This window comes from Lineus longissimus, chromosome 13, assembly GCF_910592395.1.
Source record: "Lineus longissimus chromosome 13, tnLinLong1.2, whole genome shotgun sequence".
NCBI classification, from domain to species: domain Eukaryota; kingdom Metazoa; phylum Nemertea; class Pilidiophora; order Heteronemertea; family Lineidae; genus Lineus; species Lineus longissimus.
Window position 1 is genome coordinate 592675 of NC_088320.1, and position 25554 is coordinate 618228.

Sequence of the window (25554 nt, forward strand, 5' to 3'; positions counted from 1 at the left end):
TTGTTATATACAGGGTAAGGTCGAAATTGTTTGGACAAGGTTGAGAGAAAAGAACCTATTGGTAAACCCAGCTTAGAGAAACAGATACCAGGTCGAATAAAATGATGAAGTAACAAAGAAACAGCGCATAAGATGTCACCACTTACCTAAGGTCGCACAAGAACTTCAAACTCTCTGTTTCGTCTCGGCGAATCAGCCACTCCCTGAAGGCCGGATGGAAGTACATGAACGACGTATCCTGACGCTGGTGGAGGAACACTTTGATCGTCTCTAACCGCTGTACAAACTCGTCCCACGACAGAAACCGGTCGAGGTATCCGCTGTTCACCGCCTCGAATATCTCGGTGGCCGTCAGAGGGTAGAGCGAGGCGAGGCAAGTGTTCAGAATCGGGCAGACCTTCTCAAACGATCGAACACTCGGGAACTTCAGGTTGAACATCAAGAGAAACACTTCAGCTAGGTTCACAGGGAGTATCTTATAGTTGGTACTCTTCATGACTAAGTTTCCACGCTCGATTAAGTCCAGCGTCATTTTGCAGTAAAGGAAACATCCCTGGCTTAAGTTAGTGAGGTGGGAGGAGAACTTGTATTGAGTGGCCGTTTCTAACTTTCCGTTCAATGCGATGTTATTGCGAAGGTTTTGACTGTTATTGACACGGTAGTTGACATACTCGTGCAAGTCTTTCAGTAAGAGTTCATTGGAAGCGATGTGATCGAGACTAATCCGTGTGAATGGCAACGGCTTGGTGATGTCATGCAAGACTGAACGCACGGTGCATACCATTTTCAACCACGTTGGAAAATGAGTTATATGCGCCGCTAAAAATGAGGCAACAGTGTCACCATAATCTGGCTTGTGAAATTCGGCCTCGTTCAGTGAGTCAATTAAGATGATACACGTATCCATCCCTAACTTTCCTGCCTTCGTTAACGCATTCAATGGCTGCAATACGCCACTGATGAACGCCTCTGATGGGTTGCGCACACACTCTTTCATACAAAGACAAGTCTGTAGGTTTGGGTCTTGTACAAGCATATCCCGGTACGGTATCAACTGTGGAGCTAAGACTAGACGTGCGGAGAGACTGTGAACGAAATCCGGTACCATACAGGTCTGATTGAGGTCCGCCTGACAGTAGTGGTAGGAGACGATTTGTGATGCTAGGCCCTTGAGATAATCGTAGGTAATAGCAAGGCTCAGCGTCGAATTGGACAGGCTTCCTTGCTGGTTCAACATCATATTCGAAGCAGACAGCTCCATGTGGCTTGATGCCGGCCGGCCTTTTCCGTTGTGGTTTAATTCTGAAACTAAATAAATGTAGAGTAAGATACCATCGTTGAACTTCGTCTCCAAGGCTGGAGGTTTGCTATCAAACGCCTCTATTTGAAAGGACTTTAATGGAATGCTAAGGACTGTCAGACTAGCACAGTGGAAACACCACGGCCTGTCACCTCGTAGGTCCTTGGTTCAATTCCTTGTCAGTCCCAGTAGCTGATGAGTAAGCATTCCAAGGAAGTGCCAACTTTAACCCTTTTCAGCAGCTTTTAGATCAACGAATCTGAAAACTTACTATTTTCTACGAGGCCTGTATTGCCATCTCCAAAGCAGCTGTAAGCCACCAGTTGTTCCACGATGGCCGACTTGCCGAATCCCACACCTCCCATGATGATCACACCCTGGCTATTCGATGAATCTTCCTGGTTCAAAATCTGCAAACAACCAATAAACAGGTGAAATAATCATCTGAGCATTTCTGGGTACGGGTATGAAGTCTTTTTGTCATGCTACGGCTTTCATGTAAAGGTCACACCAGGGCAAGCACGACAGACAAGTATATGATCAATGATCCAACTGGGTCTAAATTGCTGACGTGAGAAAGGCTGAAGACTTACCTTATCTATATCTCTGAACACCCACTCCCGACCAACAAACAAGGGGTACCGCTCGTGGTGTGGAATCTCAAAGTTGATTGGGGTGAGGTTGATGGTGGGAGGTCTCGGTGGTTTGTAGTTCCCTAAGAAACAAGGCAAACATTAAACTCAGGTGGAATTATATCAAATGAAACTTTCAGAGACACCTGCTCTTCTTGTAGATGTGCGTGCGGTCAGAGACAACGTGTCAATGTCTGGATTCCAACCAACTATGTTCAGATTGTGAACTGAAACAAGACCTCAACAGCATTCAAATGGTTGAGGATTTCTGGGCATCTTATTTATCTCTGGGCATCTTACCTCTGAGCATGCTCGCCCTGGCTGACCGTCGAATGGAAGACTTCCGCTTTCCGAACAGCTCCTCAATCTGACCTGTCGCCGTGGCTGAAACAGTAATGCACTAATTAATACACTATTGGACACACAGGTGGCGCTGATATCTGACTCCTTGCAATGCTAATGCACATCTACACATACGGCTGGTGCGTGCTACACAAAAGAAAGAAAAATTATGCATGACCTGGGATGGAGAAACCTCATTTTTATTCTTCATGTCACCTTCACTTTCAATTTTTTGCATTTTTGAATGAACTCTAACTTCCTGAACAAAATAATCAGATATTTCAAAGGATTTCTTGACCCATAAAATGACTGCCCCCGCACTGAGGTGACAATCAGAGATATGATCATTTCATGTCAATGGCCATTTCAGTCTCTTGTATGAGACATGCCGTGTACACTTAAGATATATGAGTCATGCCTGTGGGAAAAGCAGGATCTGTACTTTTCCAAACACAGCTAACAGCAGGAATTCTTTTTAATGAATCGGGTTCAAAAGCATAGCTACTGAACCGAATGATTCACAAATCAAATCTTTTAAAGGTCCCAAAAGTATCTCTTGCCTAGAATGACACTGTTCAAAAAACATCCAGAATTACCCTGAATGAAAAACCTATGACATGACCATTCATTGGAAAGCTCTTGATGGGCTCTTTCTAATGATGCCATCCATTTCACGATTCATTTTGGGTTGATTTTCTCGAAATATGTTCTAGATTTTCCACCCCAGGTCGGGCAACACGTCATATTCCAACACCACATGTCTATAATTCCAGGGATGAGACTGAACCAAAACAGGAAAACACCGAAAACTGCTGTGGTCATCCATTCAAAGCCATATTCTTTGGGGAAAAACATGCCCAGACATGTGCCAAAACTAAGCACTTCTTGTCCGATAATATCAGGTGACTTCCAAAGACTGGTGGAGTCCAGTAATGTGACACATCACTGTCATGCAATCCCATCAAAACAGAAGCTGTGTTGTCTGATTTGAGGAAAAATGCAAGAATTCACAACACTCAGTGTCAAGCATTGAGAATGCTATAAAATGTGTCCACGCAAGCTATTCCAATCGACAAACCAGGTCTCTCATTGTTTAACATTCAGCAGGCAACACGAATCTCAAGAAAACACATGCATCATCCCAATGATTGAAATACTCCAAAATGTAGAATTTGTTCTCTTGTTTTCTCAATTTCACACCCCACAGGCAGAAAAATGTGCGTTTTGACAGAAAACTGAAAACTTCCTTTTTGTTAAAAGTTGAAATTTCAAATTCTTTTGGAGAGGGCCTGGCTCGGATAACACGGTAGCGAAATTCCCCAACATCAAATATGCAAAATGCAAAAACTCTTCAGTCTCATCCCTGTAAATATTGGAAAACCATGGAAGGAATCATACATACAGATGAGCTGGCGAAAGTATTCTATCTGCTGTTCCCGCTCTACAAACAAGAAAGTTAATGAGGAATGAACCAGCCTACAAAACAAGACTATTTCAAACAGAGTCTGACCACTCGGGAGAGAAGGCACAGGAGGACTGGGGTCGGAGTCAACAGGAGACAGCATGCACACAACCAGTCCTATTTTCCCCCATTTATCAATATATCCTGGCTTTATGGCCAAACCTGGGCTTTTGTCACTCGTTCACATGGCCAAGAGGCACAACAGAAAGCTAACAGCAAGACCTCGGTGATACAGAACCTCTCGAACACTTCTGAAATATGAATATATAATGACAAGATCCTTGTTTAGAATCAACAGAGCATTCACTGCGAACAGGCCTGTCTAAGATTGAGAACGATGAAGATGAAAAATTCTGTTGGGTATTCGGGTACTTACTTGTAATAGAGTGTGGTCTCTGCGATATCGTACTCCCAGGACTGATACTCGACACAGTACTCCCAATACTCATGAGGGACTGCATACTCTCGGAGCTCGGGTCACGGCTCCCGGCGTTGAAGCCAGGGCCATAGCTGAGCCGTGCGGTGCCACGGTCGCTACCGGATGAGACTGAAAATGGATGGAGAGAGATGATCATATTGCAATCCTGTAAATATTTAAACTTGGCTGGTGAAGATATTCAAATCTGTTGAAGGAAAGAGACTGAAATTCTCAGTTGATAATTTCTGAATTCAGACCTCACCCGTGGGGGCTGACAACAAGGCCTCTGATGATATCATCATTGGTTTACAACTGTTATGATAGGAAGAACACATTTCGTCATTTTTTGATTTGAACAAAGACAGAACAACATTATAAGTCACTTGCAAGTCTAAACGCAAGTGTTTTTTTCTGAGGTCTGAAAGGAGATAACGATTCTTATTAGAAAAAGCCATGCTTGAGTCAGCCATCATGATGCAGTAACTGATGTGATTGGTATCAGGGCAGGGGCTAGTAAGTTCATCTGCACACCATGCTAAACCAAAAGTCAAAATTCGCTTCCAAAAACACCAAGCCTTTCATCCATAAAAGCCAGCTGGACCATACTTTATATCTTCCCAGCCATTATCTGCCAGTGACATGCCTATAAAAACCCTAATCAACTTTTTACCCTTTCTATCATTGATTTGGAATCGAGGTTGACCAATACACAGGTCAGATGCTCATTTCAATCTTGCCTACATCAACTCTGATTAAGATGCTCTATCAAACTATAGTTCAAGAATGAGTAAAATATAACACTTTACTTATTGCAAGTCAAACATTATGAATTACTGTGCACTTATCACATTGAAAAGAAGGCCTACATGTCACTACCTGAATTACATTCAAAACATCTATATCCAAGAGCCTACTCCCACACACATATAAGTTGTGTATACATTGTACCATTCACACAACACTGTAGCTTCCAAAACAAATGCATGCACAGACCTCAGCAAGCTTAGCATGAACAGACACAAGATTTCATTGTTCAGACAAAATCAATTTCAGTCACCGTGCTCCTGAGAAAAAGCCATGTTGGTCACTGTGAGCATTCATGCTGAAAAATATGCAGGAATTCTTGAAAGCTAAGTGTGTCAATACAACAAGAGATCAAGTAATGGGTATTGAAGAGGACTATTCCCATGTTTATATACTTATTCATATCCCATTGAGGTATTTTCATGGGCGGTAGCGATTCAAGTTCCCCAAGACATGAAATAAATTCACAGATGAGTGCATGCATGGCAAACACACATTAGGATGACTGTTCATCAAAACATAGTGAAACAAAATTTCAGCAGAAAAAAAACTGAAACTGATAAAAATCCATAAATTTCAATGTTTTGAGTGCGCTTTTTTCACAGCCTATTGGGAAGCCGTGTACCCTACTGATGATGGACCTCAGAACTGAATGGCATCTCTACCATACTGTCTATGAGAAGATAAAGAACCAACCTGTTCGAATGCTGTAATCACTGGCATATCCATCCAGACCACCAAAACCAACCACAGAGTATAGTGACTTTCCATGGCATGGCGAGAGAGACTCATCATCACTTTGATAATCATACAACCGTGGGGTGCATTCAGTTACACCAGATTCAAAGCTGTCATTCAACAATGTGGCATTCGTAGATGTTGAGTTGCTATTCTGACCCAATAAGTCTGTGCAGGCAAATGATGAAGTATTCCAACGGCTGGTTGTGGTCCTAATCCGTGAGGATAAGGTACCATGAGCATGTGAAGAACAGTTCCAAGTATCGTAGTCACTACTTGTAATATCATTCGAGTTGACGTCAGTTGGTGTACTGAGGTCATATGATGGAACACAGCAAGAACTAGAGTAGGCACTGTTCATGGTACCATAGTTACTACTGGTTACATTGCTGTAGCTGATATGAGAACCAGCATTGCCAGTGGCTGTATTGCACACGCCCTCAAAAGCACCAAGATATTTGGGGGTTGAGATGATCTCAGAGATATTTGCACTGTCTCTAAATATTGAACCAGCGTCTACCATAGTGCTACAGTCACTATCAGAGTCACTTAAAATAGTGCGGACGTTTTCACTGTCACTAAACACAGATTTGGTGCCATCTTTTACAATATTGTAGCCAATTTGTGCATCGCTATGAGCAGCATGGCCATCATTCACATCGACTTGAAGAGAATCAGCACTACCGCCAAAAGTGCTCCATCTATTGTCCCTGGGGGAAACTATACTCCCGACAGTATAGCCACTCTGCGCTGCTTGAGTCATATTCCTAACATAGTTGCCCTGATCATGATTATCAAAGGAAAACCCAGCACGGTTTCCAAAGGCATCATACCGGTTGTTTGAGTAGCTCTCAACAGAGCTTCGATTGTCAACCACTAGAGAATCGGCGCTCCCTCCAAAAGCATTTCGTCTCATTCTGGGGCTACCCACAATAGTACTGCAATCATCTGTGGTGATAAAACCACTGCTACTTCCATAAGAACTTAACCTATTCCGAGGGCAACCTGTAACATACCTAGGGCTGCCAACAATAGTACTGCAATTGTCAGTGTCTGTGACGAGAGATCTAGTGCTGCCTCCGTAAGAACTGTAATGAATCCTAGGACTTGTATTGTAATATTCATCGTTATCCAAGACAGAAGCCGTACTCCTGGCATGGGGAACTTGAGTCCTGACAGCTCCAGTCACATGCCGAAAGGCCCCAACAGCATCCGAATGCCTCCTGACACCATGGTTATTATCATCACTGACAATGCCAGCAGCAATGCCCCTTGGTTCACCTTTAGTGCTGAGGACCGCATCGAAGATGTCATTTAGAGATTTGCTTGAGTCTTGCCTGTAATCATCCCAAATGGCCCCCTTACCACTGCGTACCATTCCCATACCACTCTTAAGAGGGCTGTAGTTGTTGTCCTCAGTGACAGGGAGAACGTGCCTTGCACTTGAAACACTCCAAGCACCAGATGATTTATCAGTACTTGAGCTGACCTTGGTGCCAGCAGTCTCTACAGCCATGCCTCCATCAGTAGTGCCACTGGGGTGACCTCTTTCAACAGCCGGGTTACCCATTCCAGAGTTACCCTCAGTTCCCAAGGGAGCACCGTCAGCATTGCTATTGTCCCTGTTGGCAGAGTGCCCCTTGATTTTCCTGAAATCCTTGTAACTTACAGAGTCACCTGTCAAAGTATTGTACACCAAATCCCCTCGCGTAGCACTAGGTGTAGCATTGGCCTTATTCTGGCTGGAATTACTTGTACTCCAAGTTGTACTGGGAGCAGTTTTCACTGTATTGCTACTATCCCTACAACTATCCCTCCATGTACTAGACTTGTCCTTCATTGCACTGGAATTATCCCTCAATCTACTGGAACCAGAGCTCAAAGCACTGGGACTGTTCCTCAACCTACGGGAGTCGCCCTTTGATGAACTGGCATTGTCTCCTACAGCCCCAGCACTATTCTTCAGTCTTCTGGGCTCCACCCCTGCACTGGAATTCTCTCTAAAGGCACTAGATGTGTCCCTAAATGCACTGGAATCAACCCTCAGTTGACTTGACTCGACCTTGGCTTTACTCACACTGTCTCTCAATGGACTGTAGTCCTGCCTCAGATCCCTCTTCCCGCGAAGAACGGATTTCTGTGTTACCCTTCCACAACTGCGGCTTCTTCTTCTACTTGGATCAGCTCTGGAGGCATTTCGACTTTCCCTCCCGAGGTTTCCCTCAAACTGCTTGTTACCATTGCTATCAAGCACAGCAGGCCTACTGACACTTTTGCGAGGACCACCAATACCTGCTGTACTGGAGCCATGATCCATGGAACTAAACCCACTCGCATCACCTTTGATGGTGGCATCACCTTTGATGGTGGCATCACCTTTGATGGTGGCATCACCTTTGATGGTGGCATCACCTTTCATGGTGGCGTCACCTCTCCTTCCACTGCGCACATTTCTGTGAGTGTGAGTACCAAATCCACCATCATCACTTTCTGAACCATCACCAGTCGTACCAACTTTGCCGGGTTTACTACGATCACGCTTATTTGGATTATGTACCCTCCTAACCTGCCTGGAGTTGTCCTTGGATGATACAGCACTAGGTTTATTGAACACTTGTTTTGTACTGAATCCACTCTTGTCACTCCTGAGAGTGTCATAACCATTTGCTGCACTGAACTCACTTGGGGTACTTAGGTCACTTCTCACCGCACTAAATCCTCTTTCAGTCACACTGGAGTGACCCCCAGATCTACTGAGCCCAGGTTTTCTACCGTCATAACTCTTGTCGCTCTGTAGGGTACCATAATCACTAAAGTCAGTACTCCTTTCACTTTTGAGAGTGCCATAGTCACTGAAGTCAGTAGGAGTCCTACAGTCACCTCTGTAAGCACTACATGGCTTTTGGGTTGCACTAGATAGACATCCAGTTCTACTGTCACGTTTTGTACTGTATGAACTTTTATCACTCTGCAAAGTTCCATAATCACTGAAATCAGTAGGTGTCCTGCGATCTCCCCTCATTTGGCTATATTCCGTTTGGACAATGCTGGAGGGACCTCCACTTCTCATGGAACCACTGTTTACACTGTAGAAGCTTTTGTCACTCCTCATGGTACCATAATCACTCGTGGTACCATAGTCTGCACTCCTTTCACTTTTTAGAGTTCCATAGTCACTGAATTCAGTGGGTGTCCTGCAATCACTCCTCATTGTACATAGTCCACCCCGTTCAGTACTGGATCCACTCTGGGTGTTGTACCCACCATTGGTATTGTACCCACTCCTATTCATACTCCACCTATCTGAGATGTTACGGTTGTCATTAGTGAGGTTCCCACCTCCTATAGTCTCTTCACTCGGACTCCAGTAGACATCTGTTGCCATCTCCAATAGATTCCCCTCACTCTTCACCTTCGCCATCATACTCCCAGTTACGCTGAAGTACATCGCTGGACGTCAACAGTTCCCAAGCACTTGACCACTACTGGAGTAACACGTTGGTCCCAAACGCAGGATTTCATTTGAAAGTTTGGTCGATCAGTAGCTACTGAAAAGCATTGCTTGAGACTGACAAGCTACGAAATCACATCTGACATGACATATTACACCACATTACAATCTGCTATGGAATTACTTAGTCATATCCAATGAGAAGTAAAAAATGCCTCGTCTGGCACTTTGGCTCTCTGTTGACATGAAACATGGATATTCCATTAGTGTGGCTACTTTTTAGTTCCAAGTCTATGTTTATAAAGTGTCTGAAATAATCCTTTCATGTGTAGATTGATAATTTCCAATCTTGTATCAAGATCGCTCAGGCAAGTTAGTGTTATCATGAACTAACCTCACACAGACTGATTAAACACTTTCTTAGATAATCCTACTGATAATCCAAGTCGGATATCATAAATGTACAACAGCACAACTCAAGGAAGGTCCTTCATGTATGTTATCCACGAATGGAATCAGAATCAGTGTTAGGCAACATCAGCCAAAACAAGACAACTAACATTCAGGTTAGAACTTCTCCAGAGGTACATCCTCGTGATAAGAAAGCCCTTATGCTTCACAGCACGGTCACTACATCAAAGCCGCTGTTCAGACTGGCACGTCTGGAATGCACCTACTCCGTTTTCCGTAGAGATAACCCACTTCACACACGTAACTAAGTTAAAGAACATGGACCGAACCTCTTAACCTCAACTCCAGTCTTGACATACCCTCCTTTTAACATATCAAATTTCAGAGATAACGCCTAATTTAGGTCTGACACAGCCATTTTCTGCCACTGTCAAATACGCTCTTCACCAGGAAGAAACGAAGAAAGTCTAAGAACAAGTCCAAGAGTTAACAGTTTGTCTCTGAAAGTATCTCTTGAGATTCAGTAGCAGGCTATAATCACTCTATCACATCAACACTGTCGAATTACTCCACGACTGCTTGTACGGATGTATGAATGTCTGAGTCCAAGCACGTTCGAGATCTCTCATTCCATTCGATAAGGTTTCCATATCATATTGCCATGGAATGGAAAGTGTTTGAACAAGTCCTTTGAACCATGAAATTCTTCATTTATCGCATCCAGAGAGCAAATATCACATGATTTATTCCTCGAACAATTCGTGGATATCTTCCATTGTGGTAAATCCAAGGCATGTGTCGCAACAGAATTCCCTAAAACATTGCGTTGCGTCAAAGGTTTAAAAATGTGTTGGTCCCCAGTTCTCACGCCGTGTCCTCACTCGACCGTCTAGGCCTGAGTAAACTAAAAAGCTTGTAGCCTAGTCTTTATCCAACTCTTAAAGGCCCGACCCAAATACCTTTATCAAACATTGCAGGCCGTCTGAAGTATTTAGTGAAACATACCTCTACTGATTGTCGTGATCTCATACACACTCACAAAGGATGACAATACATAAGTGGCCTCAATGAAAACAGAATAGAGCGGAATTTCAAATATCACGCCATGATCAACAAGGGAGCTACAACATTTGAAGAGGGCAACGGACAATACATATGTTGCTATTTGTTACTTTTGGGGTTATTTTGCCCTTGGAGACAAAGTAGAGTCAACTTTAGATGAGGGGTAAACAGCCTAAGGGCTATAAAGACTGTATGGTGGGCTTCCTATGTATGGTGGGTGTCCTATGTTTGGTGGGTGTCCTATGTATGGTGGGTGTCCTATGTATGGTGGGTGTCCTATGTATGGTGGGTGTCCTATGTATGGTGGGTGTCCTATGTATAGTGGGTGTCCTATGTATGGTGGGTGTCCTATGTATGGTGGGTGTCCTATGTATGGTGGGTGTCCTATGTATGGTGGGTGTCCTATGTATGGTGGGTGTCCTATGTATGGTGGGTGTCCTATGTATGGTGGGTGTCCTATGTATGGTGGGTGTCCTATGTATGGTGGGTGTCCTATGTATGGTGGGTGTCCTATGTATGGTGGGTGTCCTATGTATGGAGGGTGTCCTATGTATGGTGGGTGTCCTATGTATTGTGGGCGTCCTATGTATGGAGGGTGTCCTATGTATGGTGGGTGTCCTATGTATGGTGGGTGTCCTATCAAACGTATTGAGTGGAACTTCAAGGATATCAATTGAATTTGAAGATGATTCTTGTTAAGACCTGTTCAATCATTCTTCTTCAAAACACTTCTGCCAAGCACCATTCAGCAGAATGGTGATTTTTTGCCAACACAAAAAGATATCACAGTCTAACAACCCTCTTGTTACACTGTTGCAGTCAATAGAACCAAAATGCCTTTTGAGAAGATATAATGATTTTGGCAGTTTTTCAAGCGTCATATTCTAGAGCTCAGGTGCTCACATTGATCTTACACATCATTTTACATCATTAATGCCAACGTTCAAATTGAGAGTCACTCTATATTATGCGTAAACTTGTCTCACACAGACATTCAACTTTTGATGATACTTGATACAACGTAGAAAACTGACTAAAGTTTCCAAAAATCTTGTAAACACATTCCTGTCATACTTTTGCATGCATGGCAACAACCTACATATCTCACTTTTATATAAAAGACTCCTAATTAAGACTTCATTACAAACACTACAATTTACCCTCAACAAACTTATATGTTTGTACACGGTACATTACGTAGGTTATCTATGTGTTTCTGGTCATAGATCAACATCAAAGATTTGTCTACAGCAAAGACTGAAAGGCCCATGTGAACAATACATTTGAATGTATAGAGGAATGAACCATGGTTGTATCAAGGCAGACAGATCGCATTAATGACTTTTTCTCTTCATTACAACAAACTAGGGTCGGTGTGGTCTATTGGTGCTGATTTGATCATACTCCTAATGTGATGGGCTCGATCCCTAGGGCTCTGTATCCATAGACAGCTCCCTTGTGGACTTGGAGTTCTATCTCCTTCAAAATCAAGTGAATACTAATTCAAAGGGAGGAAGTCATTTTCTGGAAACATTTAAGAACTGACCCCCCACCCTTGAAATTGAGATTCACTTCGATTTGAAAAGTTCTGATGGCTTTTCCAGCCAAGATGGTGGTGCCTGTGGTCAACCCTCACACACAACCACTGTGGTAGAAATGCTCTGAAGAGCAAACACAGGTCACTTACCGGATGAGTTCGAAGATTCATCCACAGACTCATATCCATGTAAGAGTGTGTACAGTTTCTTGAAAAATTTGGCCATATCTATGTGAAACTAATTCAAAATTGTTTTCACACAAACTCAACATAAAATCCTTGGTAGAACGAAGGCCCAAAAATTCCTTCCAAGCGACGGGTTTTCAGAAGTATCAAAAGCTGCAGAAAGCCTCGACACATATTTCATCAGAAGTCGATCCTGATTGACCTCATCAAACCAAATGAAACTCTAATTGATCAAACGCCTTGATAAAGATGCAATCAACAGGCCAGGATGCTGATAGGATAAAGGCTTCTGACATCTAAGCTGATTGAATGTTGGCAAGATCAACATTTCACATATTGTTCAATGGTTGGACATTGGAATGTGTTTTTGAGCCAAACTAAACATCATTGAGCTCAATGTTCAAAGGTTTGATACAGGTTTTGGTGAGTAAACCATATCCATGATCTCAACATGAAAGTTGGGAAAAGTGTCGTGCTCAAGGACACAAAGCTTTGACATTGTTGGAGGGGGCTTGTAAAAAAGCAGCCAGTTGAAGTGGACAACCTTAGCACTCTCTCACTGAGAGAATAAAACAGCTAAAAAGCGCTTTCAAACAACAAACACAGAATCACTGAGCCATAATTGGAAGTGACAGGCAGCCACATAATCACAGATTTGACAGAGAATAAGACACAAGTTTGACTTACCAAAACCATCCATATCACACTAGTCTAGGTCGACCAGAACAGCTAGAAACAAAGTCAAACCCCAATTTCCGACAACATGACCTTTTTCCATCATCCATCTCATAAAAATGAGCCAACAAACCTCCTGAGCCAATCAAGAGACACTATTCATGAGCAACCACGTTTCCTGGTCCAATTACGTTAATGTAAAGTTGTTTTATATTTCCCCTAAGCAGCACAAAAACTGGGATCCAATATTTTGTGATGCTCTCAGAAGTAATGCAAAAATATCATCTCAGTATCTGTCTGGCTTCCTGTGTCAATCTATTCAAGAGGAACTTTCATATTAAGAAACAGAGAACATGGTTGGTTTGGGTATGATTTCATCAAATCTTTTAATTTGAAATATGAAACCATGGTCTCTGATGTCTTAAACATCCTTAATCGAAAAGTGAGTAGGGTTTTTTGGCAAAATCTGTTTCAAATTTAACTCCAACCTGATAATGATAAAGATGAGACCCAGTCCCAAAAGAAAGCTTCATTTCAAATAAGTCTAAGACTGCTATTTGATTTGAAATGGCACATAACGATAGTCAAAACAAAGTCATACATTCCGCACTTCTGAAAGCAGATGCAATGAAATATTATGATCATGAAACCATATACAGCATGCTGTCGGAGAGGGGGTCTTGGATCATGCAGTTACTGGTAGCAACTGCAGTAGGAAGGGGTTAACACCACCACTGAGTTATTGAAACGTGCTGAAGTCCTATAGAAATGTACAAACTTCTTTATCTTGAGACTGATATCTTACAACTTATGTCAATTAGTGAAATTAAAATGGTGGACATGAAAGTGTATGATATGATTTGTAATATCATTGTAAGATCTTATAGTTTTTAGACAAAGGAGAAAACTGTTTTTGAAGATATTCACAACACAGAGACAAAAGTAGCAATCACAGAAAAAATCAAAAATCAAAAAATCTCTAAGAGCGTTTTTAGAGGACAACATGCATTGAAGGGAGGGTCACGTGAGAACCAGGTTTTCGTGGGTTCTTTCTGTGGCATATTCTTGTGTGACGGGTGCATTCAGAGAAGTTGTGGGTAATGTCGTCATCAGATATATCGTCATATCAGGCCACTCTTAACCAATCAGAGGGCTTTCTTCTTTTCTTCTTCTCAAAGCTGCTGGTAATCTGGTGTGAACCGCAGGGGTGGGGTAGGAAGCACCACCAGTCAGATGTTGTTGATCAGAAATAAGACTAGCTGCAAGTTTAGCAACCTTTCGGCTGCCAAATCACAGCTGCGGAGTCCTGCTCGACTGCTCAGCCACACTGATAGGCTCAAGCAATCAAAATGACAGGCGGGCACTTTTGCCCTTTTTATGCAGAGAAGAAGATTCATGCTTCTGAGAGCTGATGATGACGTTACTGCACACCCCTTGTATCAGGTCTGTTCTAAGCAAAGAGAGAGAGGGCAGAGATTTGGGAGGAGTGTGTAAATGTAAGACTTTGATCACCACTCAGATATTACTGATACTGACAACACTTTCAAATTGCAGCAGTGAACCATTCTTGTTGGTGCACTCTCCTGTTTGCAAGGATGAAAGAAAATCGCTGGTATGCATCATGTCTCAAAGTTGTTGTCAAGTGCAAAAGACAGAAGTGTCACAACTGACCAAAATGACCATTCATTGGAAAGCTCTTGATGAGCACTCTCCGATGTTTACATTAGTTTTGTTTTTTAATTATTCCCAACAGCCTCAGTCAACAGCAGTGGTGATCAGAGCCCGTGTTTATTTCTCTTGAACCAAGGCAGTGTAACCCACTAAAAGTTGTGTGCAAATCACAAACTAATCTTTGTACCTCTCCTGTGTCTGGATGAACGCGGCCGCGATGGTCGCTGGGGGTACTGACTCAGACTCAGTAGGCTACATGTTGATGGCACTAGAAAGGAAAGCGGAGCACATTACCAGCAGAACGCCACCTTCAGGCACTTTCCCTCACTACCTCACTACAACCGCAGGTGTTGAGTGGAAAGTACATCGACACTATTTTGACAATGAAAGCAAGGAAGGTTGTAGACATTATGTTTATAATCCACAATTGTCAAGGAAGGTACAGACTTTGTGTAAGTACATTTAGATTTCTTAATTGAAGCAATTAGTCAAGGACAATTAATGAGCACAGAAATTCTGAAGTCAGTCATTCTTAAACTTCAACTTCAGAATTAAGACATCACGTCATTCAGACTCTTACATTATTTAGTATGAAGCAACACAAACTTATTAATATTTTATGCATGTTCCAGAATGTGCAAGGACATTCCAACAACCAGTCAGAACCAATTCAGGAAGGTCACACATGCATACAACACTCATTGTGCTGAAAATGCTGCAAGTGTAAAAAATCTTTAAAATCTTGTGCCACATGATCCAAATTTACATTTTGTACAGACATGGAGCCAAAATCCTGGTCAATTTTAGCGATCATAAGTTTCAAAGTTCTGGTGACATTGTGCCACCTGGCAGAACAAAGTGAAACAACTTTTCCCCAAATGTAAGTATTTCTTTTCAGGTGCACAGTGCGATCTACAGCGGATAAATAAACACACCACTAAGGAACCACCGCATCTATCCAGGAACAATGACAAAAAAATTTACATTAAGAAAAATGAGTGAAATTTGACAAAATGCAGAATACAATGACGGCATACCTCGGCTGGCGGTCTTTAGGCTTAGTAAACTGCACGACAAGGGAGCTACAACAAGAAGGTTAGACGAGATGAGTCGGGATGACACGGAGAGATGATGACAAGGATTACGCACAATGATCATTCAGGATGACAACATGGCACTGATAGCAAATGTACAGCATTCAGAACTTCATATCTTTGACATTTATCTATGAGGAGGATTAGCGAGGGTCACTGCCTGCTATCAATAGGTACTGATCTCCATATTTCATGAGACGGTGACCTTCCTATCCTTTAAGACAGCCATGAGGAAAATAGCATGACACCATCTGACATTACAGTATTGAACCCTGAAAGAAACATATCTGTAGTTACCACAGAATATAACAGATGGCAACACTGTATATAATTCAACTGTAATGAAAAGCAATCAATTATGTAGAGGCAGGGGAAATCAAATCACATTTTTCTGAAAAAGGAATAAAGCATTCCTTACAAGCCCTCTGGCGCACTCTGGGAGGGCCTCAGAACTCTCATTTCAATTTGCTGGTGGGATTAAGCAACCTGGAGGTGGGCATCAAATAGCCCAGGGTTAGTCATTTTGTACAGAATGAGGAAATAGCCAAAGAATTCCTCACAGAGTTACCCCAGGGTTTTTGTAAGCCATTTTACTGCTCGGCTGCATGATTCAAGGATGATGTAGGGGAGTTTTCATTCAAACACCAAAGGCATTGACACAGCGAAGCCTTCGGCATGCCCTTGTGAAGTATGAGAGACTGAATGCCCAAGCTTGGGGTAAGAATCTCTAGTGCTGGGAGAAGGAAGGGCATGGAGGAGTGATTCCAGTACCTCGGACAACCACAGAATAACCCGGCACCGCTTCAACACCTACCTGTCAGTGTTGATATGGGGCTCCCCTCGGCCCACTCCGGTGTGAAATCACTGCTATTGAGAGACGACACACTTGTAAACGTCTCATCTGGTCGACCGTGTTCGTGCTCTGGTGTCGTAGGCCCACCCTGACGATCACCCAGTAGTAGGCCTAGTCGCATCATCAGGTCATTCTGAGCGACATCTGGTGGTGGAGGTCGACGACGACCTTCTGGCGTTTGTTCTGCAAACGGAAGTATTGAATGTTTGGGAATGGTTATCATCAACAAAGGGGGGTGAAATCATGCCCCCCCCGCAACATGTTTGTTCTAACCAAATGTACCAACAGGTGCATGTACCAAGTTACTTCACGACATGAACTAAAGGAATGTATCAAACTTTTCTGCAGCTCTTTCTTTGGTATGTCAGTATTTCAATTCTCTTGCAGTCAACTTCCTGCATTCTGTTCGGAGTTGACCCCAAACTATCCGTGGCAACTTAAATGAAACTTTTTAGGCGAACTTTTTATAGAATGAAAATCATGGTGCAGTTAGGCATTTCAACCTGACTCGTTCAGCAACGTTCAGTTCAACTGGTACATTCCTCAACAAGTGCACTAGTGAGGTGGAAGACAGAGTCAAAGTAGTCAAGTTATGAAAAAGCGACTCATTTCTTACCTTTTGGGCCCTGTTCCGCTAGCTCCTTGCTAGTCCTACGTGGAGACCCCATATATCCATTGACCATAACGTAATCCTTGTTACCTTTCCCACCAGACGAGCGTCGCCTACTCCCGTCAACATGCGCGAAACTACTCCTCGGTGAATCCATCACGCTCCGTGCTTTGACTGACCTATCCATTGTGGTCGCACGGACAAGCGAAACATCCCCCTTTGGCACACTAGAACTCAACTGTGACGAATCACCACCATTTGCATTTCGGTAAAATTGCATATATTTCCCACCAGATGGCACTGATGTGCTCAATTTTGATTCGCTACTGCTCGATTTGAGTTTTCTTTGTTTACCGTCAACGTGCACATGCGCGGACGTCAGAATTTTATTTCTTAGTTCTTGATCTTGACTAACAGATGGCGCCACCCGTTGTTGCATCTGTTGGTCAGTCACCGTCAAAGCCTCGGGTGTACCGTTTCGTTTGGTTTCATGCTCCGGAGATGACAACTGCATCCCGTCAGGAGAGTAATCCTTCCGCTTATTATACCCAGCCTGATCGAGAGCAGCATTACACGCCGCCTCATAACTACTAGCGCCACCATCCACATGGTTCTGACTTCCACCAGCGTTTAGGACAGACTGGAGGTTATCAACACTTCGACCTTTGTGCGATTTTGGTTTGAAGAACTTTGGTTTTCTTGGCACAGCGGGTGGAGGACCATGAGGGTTTGAGCCTGGAAAGATTCAACGAATAGGAATGGTTAAGAAGGTATTCATAACTCTCATCATAAACCAATAAACACCTGAAAGAAATAGGGATCAAGTTTTGAATGAGATTCAAACCCTGAGCTGACTAGAGAACATACAAGAATACCATCCAAAATACGCCAAAGTTCTGTGCAACAGGCTTGTAATCAACAGTTCCGACAGAGGCAAGGTCTACAGATTCAGGAACAGATTATAATAGGACTGCCAAGCAGAGATGACAGGCCATTCACAAGGCCCACTTGGTGGCCTATTCATTGTCTCAAGTGGTTTGGCCAAGGCGTGTGCTATATTGTCAATTTTGGGTTAATTTGGCACAATTGGTGCGAAACTTCTGTCAGGGGTTTCAGCTGAAACATAGTGCAGGCTCAATAGAACCTTTCTCAGGGTTATCTAAATCAGCAGGAAATCTATCAGCTGTGAGATCAATGGAGAAAGGATATATTGTTCTTTCTGGCTATGGCAAGGTAAATGCTTGTAAAATGTATAGACTGTAGCCTATGAAAGGCAAGGTTCATATATTCGGCCCTCAGTGAGCATTTGCGAATAACTGTATCATCAACGCTAACCGTTTATAAAGCCACCACTTCTGCCATCTAGTGGTTTACACCAGATGGCCGCTTGGAAACACTTCACATGAATAAACATGGCCGTTTACCAACTGGCACTCACATTCCCCTAAAGGGTTAAGACAAGGCAGGCCGGTTGATTCATGTGATATTTGTAGAGACTCAAAGTGGCCTATTGAAAAAGATTTGAAAGATCAACACTTCATATTTGATAGAGAAATTAATGGTATATCTTGATGAATTGAATGAGTCAAAAACAAACAAACTATTTGTCATCTTGTTGGGTGAATTCATGATTTGAAAAAGATCAGCAAAAAATCTGATTATGAATGGATTTCTGAACTATGTATGATGGTCATGACAATGCATGCACTACACAACTCTGGAAATGTGTTTCAAAGACTTTGTTGGCCTGCACTTCAAATTTCAAATCTTGAAGTTTTCAAATCATTCAATATTTCCTCAAATGCAATCGCCCACACATGTTCAAAACAGAGGATTATTGATTGACTTGAACTTTCCCAATGATTGGCAGGGTCCGGCCCCAGTATCTGACATGGCATCCAACACCCGATATAATCAAACCAGTTCACAAACAAAACACATCAACTCCTGAAAAAACAATCGTTTAAAACTGCACCAGTGGATCGATGTAGCAGATCGAAAACCAATTTTCCGTTTGATACATTGAGCTGGTGCTATTTTTGACGGTTAAAGATCGCAGTGTGATTGAGAGTGGAGACGATACATTGATTTGAAGTTCGAGTGGGCTGCGTGGAGGAGGGATGCGGGACAAGGTAGGGTGGAAAAGGGGATTGTTCCTGAGGCATTTGACAACACATACAATTGTACAGTTGACAGATGACATGCTTCGAGGATGTGTCCCCCACGCGGGGTCCAAGGGAAGATCAAATGGTGTCGTGATCGAATACCTCGATATCTCACACTGGTAGAATGACTGGATGTAGGTAAACCACTAAGAGGCATCCATGGAGAGAGGACAATGACGAACCATGGCATCATTCTTAGTTTATCAATGTATATTCCTGTATCTACAATCATAGAGATGATATCCTACCTAACACATCAGCTGAATGAACCCCATTGCTCCTAACATTGATGGAATATCTCCCCGGGCTCAATGATGCTAATAAATGAGAACATTCCAGTGGAACATGGTGCCGGGCTGTTTACAAAGCTTTAACAGACTTGAGTCCACTGTTGTTGTTGGAAGCAAGTCAAGCAATCAGTCTAGAAATTAGCCAGCCATAGTGAAGGAGAACATATCCCTTCAGCATCAACATAAGTTCTCAAGCTATCTCGGCGGCTTTTATTAATTTCAGGCATTATTTGATCTCAGTCATCACCCAACCTCCGATGACACATTCGAATATTACTTCCGCAGTGTTTATTAGTTTGAGCGTTTGATGTGTTCAGACGAGCTTTTCATCCGCCTTCAGAACTTGAGATCAATGAAAAGCTCCTTGGAATCTCCCTCAGAAGATACATCAGCATGCATAGATCTGTGTGTACGGTTTGTCATACAGCAAAGCAAATCTGGCCACAGTATCTGGCTACTTCGCAATGCAAGGACCAACCAATTGAGATCGATGCAGAAGTACTTGCAATGTGCCCACCAACTACACCATGTCAGGCTAGGTATGTGCGCCTCTGGGCTGTTCAGGCCAGCGGGGTTCAGGAGCCAACAAAACAGTCTTCTCAAGGCAGTGGTCCCCACTTTTATAGTTCCACATGGACAGCACTGAAGTGGCTCAGAAGAGACTCAAACCCACCACCTCAATGAAGAGCTCCAATTCTAACAACCACGCTCTCATCTGAGTAATCATTTGCAAAAACTTTACGTCCTCCTATCCAAGATGAACATTGATGAATTGTGGAGGGAAGATAACATCGTCATCTCCCACGCAGGTTATCAGGCCAGTGATCCTCTCTTAAGCCCACTAAACCTTGTCTTCACATGCGACTTCAAAGATCAATCCCTACATTGGGAGATTTCTCAAAATGATATTAATCTTCCTTGACAATTCTTTGCCAAGTTTCGTCACGGCTGAAGCAATAAAACCTGATTGCATTCAATGCATTCAATTGCATTCAATTGCATTCAATGCATTCGCTGGCAGGTTTCGTTGTCTAAATGCTGATTGCTTCCGATCGGTATTACACAAATCGTTCAACAATCTTTCTGTGCAGTTTATTTGCCATTTTATGCCGATTACCAATCAGATTCAGGCAAACAGCCTGTATTCTGATTCAAAGCATTGTTGAACAGGACAAATTACCAGAAACAAAGCAATGGGTCATTCAAAGCAAATTTGGTTCAGAATTTGAAAATTGTTACGAAACTCTCCGATAAGCACTCCACCATTAAGAAATCAAACCTCATCTGCATTAAAGACATTCCTAAATTGCAATCGATTACCAAATTCCCCTTGATGCAAATTGCTGGGAGTTGAGGTTTAATTCTAGCGATATTGAAGTTTAATTGGCGATGGTGTATGGTGTTATGACAGGTTTATGACAGCGCTCAGCTGTGGGATTACCTTGATTGTGACGGGTTGTCAGCGAGGTGAGAAATTATACCACGTTAAAGTTGGGTGACGTCTCTAAGTAATATTTTACCACAGGATGTTTTTTAATTATTTGGTTGATTTATTAAATGTAAGTTCCTCTCAGGGGAAGAAGCAGGAGTCAGATTATGACTTCAACTGTTGTTGACGTCAGATACCACAACAAGTACTTCAGCATGATACGTCCAAGCCTTTGCCTCTACTTGTTACGACAGCGACCATTACAAGCAGAAACCATCTTTGAAATGCCACTACCAGACCATCTTGTACGCTGCAATGTCCTCCCAATGTTCTGCATCCCTAGTTGAATCGATCAGCCCCGCCAGCGGTCCACTGGAACAAGATCTGGCGGATAAGATCCAGGATGATATGCATGTAATTGATACCATCATGATCCAAGATAGGTCGCCGTGGTCTTCTTCTAACTCCATCAGGAAATTGCTTGGATGCAGTTTAATCCTGCACACTCATGCAGAATAATACGCTATATTCAATCAGTGTATCATCGAAGAAAGAAGACACAGAGCTGAATGGAGTTTGTTCCTGCTTTTGGTCAGTTGTTCTATGTGCTTACCTTCTCTTGTCAGGAGAGCAGTGTAACAGCCAAGGTCTTTCACAAGACAACCGTCAGACAATAACCCAGCAATGGCTAACAAGATTTACTTGAATTAGTTGATTGTATATCTCCACAACCTTATTATGGCAAGAATCACCCACAGTAGCATGCTAACCGCTCCTAATAGCATCAGGCGATACCCGCGGGACCATTCCAACGTTATCTTGAGCAAAATGGCCGAGTTTGGGCAAGAGTTAATGAGATGTTTGCCTCTTAATGGGATTAGTTAAAGATATGCTCGTCGGCTGCACGAGAGCCCCTGGGTCAGACGGATATCTTGAGCCGATCTTGCCATTTTCATTCTAATTATGAACTTAGGGACAAGGTCTTGGCATTGACATTGGAAGTTACGGAGAGAGACAGAGAGAGAAAGGCGCATAACAAGACATCTCACCATTGATGATATGTTCATTCTCCTTCTCATCGTCCAACAAATCAGTAGCAAATATCACAGGGAAGAATCGGTGACCCATCGATTAGACAATATTCCGTTGAATGTGAATGAAAGTTGACAGTTTCTGCTGACATCAAAACTGATATGAACAGGAATTGTGGAGAAGTGTTCAGTTCACTATCTAGTCTTGTCTAGTCTTGACTGTCACTCCTTGTTTTGTGTCATCAGTATGTTTAGGTATATGTAAGTACAGGAACATATTTAGGCCTATTATACTGAACAATAGACCAAAACAAATAAGCCAAATAGTCCACTTCAAGTTGGTTGACATCGATGTACATTGTCATGTACACTAGTGCATGGGAGAGCCAACAAGTAGGGGTGCCATCACTGTCATGTCTCATTAGGCTAAGAAGCCTCAAAAGCAAAGTAAAGACCTACTTATGTTGGTCAACATAACAAGGGGTCAGTAAGCTGATTCATTGACCAGTTCTGACCCTGTCATTTTCTGCAGGTGCCGCCCTATTGTATTGGCGTCAACAATCAATGGAATGTCCATTCATAAAAGTCCTGTGAGTGATCATCAATGATTGATAGTCCAGCTTAGCTTTGGATCACTCATAACTTCAAGAGCCTCTTTCAAACTTCTGAGTAGAGCAGAGCCTGACATGGCAATAGTACTACAGTTATGTGATGCACCTGATCAAGTTGTACAATGAGATATTCAAGAGCTGAAGTGTATGGGTTTACTCTGAAACTGCTTCTAAACCGGACAATATATGTCCGACTATCAGAGAGTAAAACTAACTACTCATCTTGAACAGGGTTGCTAAAAACAAATAGTAGCCAGACAACATCAGAAGACTGTCATTTCAACATGGTACGCCCACATAACAGGACAGGTCTGAAGTTTCTGGACAAACTGGAATCATGACAGAACTTATTGAAAGTTGATGTCATTGATGAAAGGTCACCAAACATAATGCACTCAAAAAGGCAACCAGAAGAACAATACAATGAACTTCATGAAAGACGGCCATGCTGAGATCTGGAGACACAAGACGCCTGTGCTTAATTCAGTGCACCTAATCAGGGAGTGCCAAAGCCGGGCTAATTTGGGGTTCATTGAGGAACACTTGCCACCTCCATGAACTTGGCCATGTGACTCTAAAGTCCACACATGCTTGACCATGACGTGACTTAAAGGTTTACAAGCCAAGGATTTCGTGGCCAATAAAGTCATGGGACTAATCACACTTCAGTTCCTCATTTCTATGCTCAAGTTCAATCAGTCATGCAGGCCTAATGAGACCACTTACTGAGGGTGAAACAGACATCTACATGTTTTAAGGCGTTGACAGACTTGGTTAGTGATGCATGCTGCGAATTGAAAGTTGCGAGTTTGGATTCAAATTTAGATTCAACCAACACCTAATACTGTAAACCTCTCCCCCAGGACCTCACAGCCCTGTTTATCATGTGATCTTCACAAAACCAGTTTATCGAGCACTCCACACCACTGGGTGATGAATTTTTTGCTTGAGCTGTTTGGTGATCAATATGATTTTCTGATTTCACGGTGAGATGGTTCGAGACGTTATTTCAATAATATACACAAAATAAGGGGAGTGAGTCGGAAGAGAGGGGATATACCAATATCAGTGGTAGTGGTACAAAGGGTTTCCAGGAGTTTTCTATGAATCATTTCGTTTCAATTGCAGCAAGACAAAGGTGAATCTTATGAGAAACAGTGCTTTAACTGGTTGAAGGAACAAGCAGAAGTCTCATGCTAAATGGGGTCACAATCTGCAGACAAAAGTGTACCATACTTCCTCTGCTAATGGAGTCATTCTCCCAACTCAAACCCTTCTAACCCTAACCCAGCCTGACCCATGATGAACCCACAAACGACCCCCGCAGTTCTCAGTATGTGTTCCTCACATCTGCAGCCCTTGGAACACGTGTACTCATATTGTATGGTTAAGTGTACCCACAGGAGTCTGTTAATACGATTCATTCACAACCTCTCCCTTGCGTCTCCCTTGTGTGCTCCTGGTGACGGGCCGGTAATTGGTTGAGATTGGTCCCGATGACGATGCGCTGGTTTGTCATGAGGAGAAAAAGCAGTCACCACAACCAAGGGCTGGCTTGTTCAAAACATAGCAATGTTGGTAATCTTCATGTTGGTGATGATTAGCCTGCTCACAAAGGGCTTTTCGAAAACCTTATCCATAAACTATTCAACTGCACAGATCTCATAAATCAGACGCACCAGCCTCCCCAAGACTCGACATATCTGAATTTCAATATATTGAAACTCAATATTTGATGAGTGTTTAGGGCTGATAGCAATGATTCAATCTGGTGACAGTCATTTCATGGGCTGGTAACTACACAGTCTCGGTGGACCTGTCACATTTTCAGTCTCTCTCCGCCATTACAGATTGATTGGAAACCGATTACAACACTGTAAAGCTAGTCTGTGGTGGTGCTATATATGATCATCGTCATCAGCTTTTGACCACATCTGGTCTCAGCTGTTCGACTGGGTCTGGATTCTGATATTACAGTATTTGAGGGGCAACAAGAGCACCGACGAAACACCAGCAAAAAGACAAACATTCTCAGAGTATCGGACGCAGCCTGACTGTCTATCTCTTATTGGTGATCATCGCCAATATTCATGTAGCCGGGGGCGATATCGTTATAACCACAAATCGATCGGCCCTCCAAGCAAATTGATCAAGATGGACTATAAATGTTTCGACGGTACTTGAGAGGATATCGGTGTGTTGTCGTCCCCCTTAGAAGGTGCTCAAGCTGTGACGCGTGACTTCTGGCGATATCACAAAATGGTGATAGACTTTCCCAATACGTGAGAGGAACTTATCAATATTGTAACAGCGTGTTAGGTTTTTTCCATGCACACCTTGATTAATAATGCTCTCAAAGCCATGGTGTTGGTAGAGGGAGGAAAGGAGGAAGGGTTATTGGCATATTTTGATGTTAGATTTAGGGATGACTGTACTGTTTAGCATGCTCCATGCTGTTACAATCTTTCTGAATTCAGGGAGGGCAACTTTTATGCCTTTATACCTCAAGCCATGAACCTTCATAACCCAACACTAAACAGATCTGCACTTCAACCCGACATGTCTGAAATATTGAGTTAAATTCCCGTCAAATTGAAACGTCAATATGCTCAATTAGGTTGACTGAAGCAAAAACCAGCCAGGAATTATTAAAGATAAACTAAGCCGTAAATATAACCTCTGCTCACTTATCAAATTCAAGTCACATCAACAGTCGACTAAATCAAATTACACCCGACAACAAACGTCGCCATGTTTATATAAAGAATCTAAAAATTATTGC

The 25554-nt window shown here is 42.7% G+C and overlaps 1 protein-coding gene across 9 annotated transcripts in view; it reads right to left on the reverse strand.

Moving 5' to 3' along the window:
• Nucleotides 1-25554, reverse strand: part of LOC135498217 (protein TANC2-like) — a 99835-nt gene that overhangs the window by 10047 nt on the left and 64234 nt on the right. For 4 of the 9 annotated variants that reach the window (XM_064788424.1, XM_064788423.1, XM_064788425.1 and 1 more), the window contains 10 exons: nt 17253-17981; nt 16598-16819; nt 15727-15771; nt 14877-14957; nt 4113-4283; nt 3677-3715; nt 2233-2316; nt 1894-2015; nt 1572-1710; nt 147-1308 (listed from right to left, as the gene is read on the reverse strand). In XM_064788424.1, the coding sequence (XP_064644494.1) occupies nt 147-1308; nt 1572-1710; nt 1894-2015; nt 2233-2316; nt 3677-3715; nt 4113-4283; nt 14877-14957; nt 15727-15771; nt 16598-16819; nt 17253-17981 (2794 nt within the window). Of the gene's footprint in view, nt 1-146; nt 1309-1571; nt 1711-1893; nt 2016-2232; nt 2317-3676; nt 3716-4112; nt 4284-5654; nt 10444-14876; nt 14958-15726; nt 15772-16597; nt 16820-17252; nt 17982-25554 lie in introns of those variants that run through there. The other 5 variants (XM_064788421.1, XM_064788420.1, XM_064788426.1 and 2 more) reach the window with 4 other exon arrangements.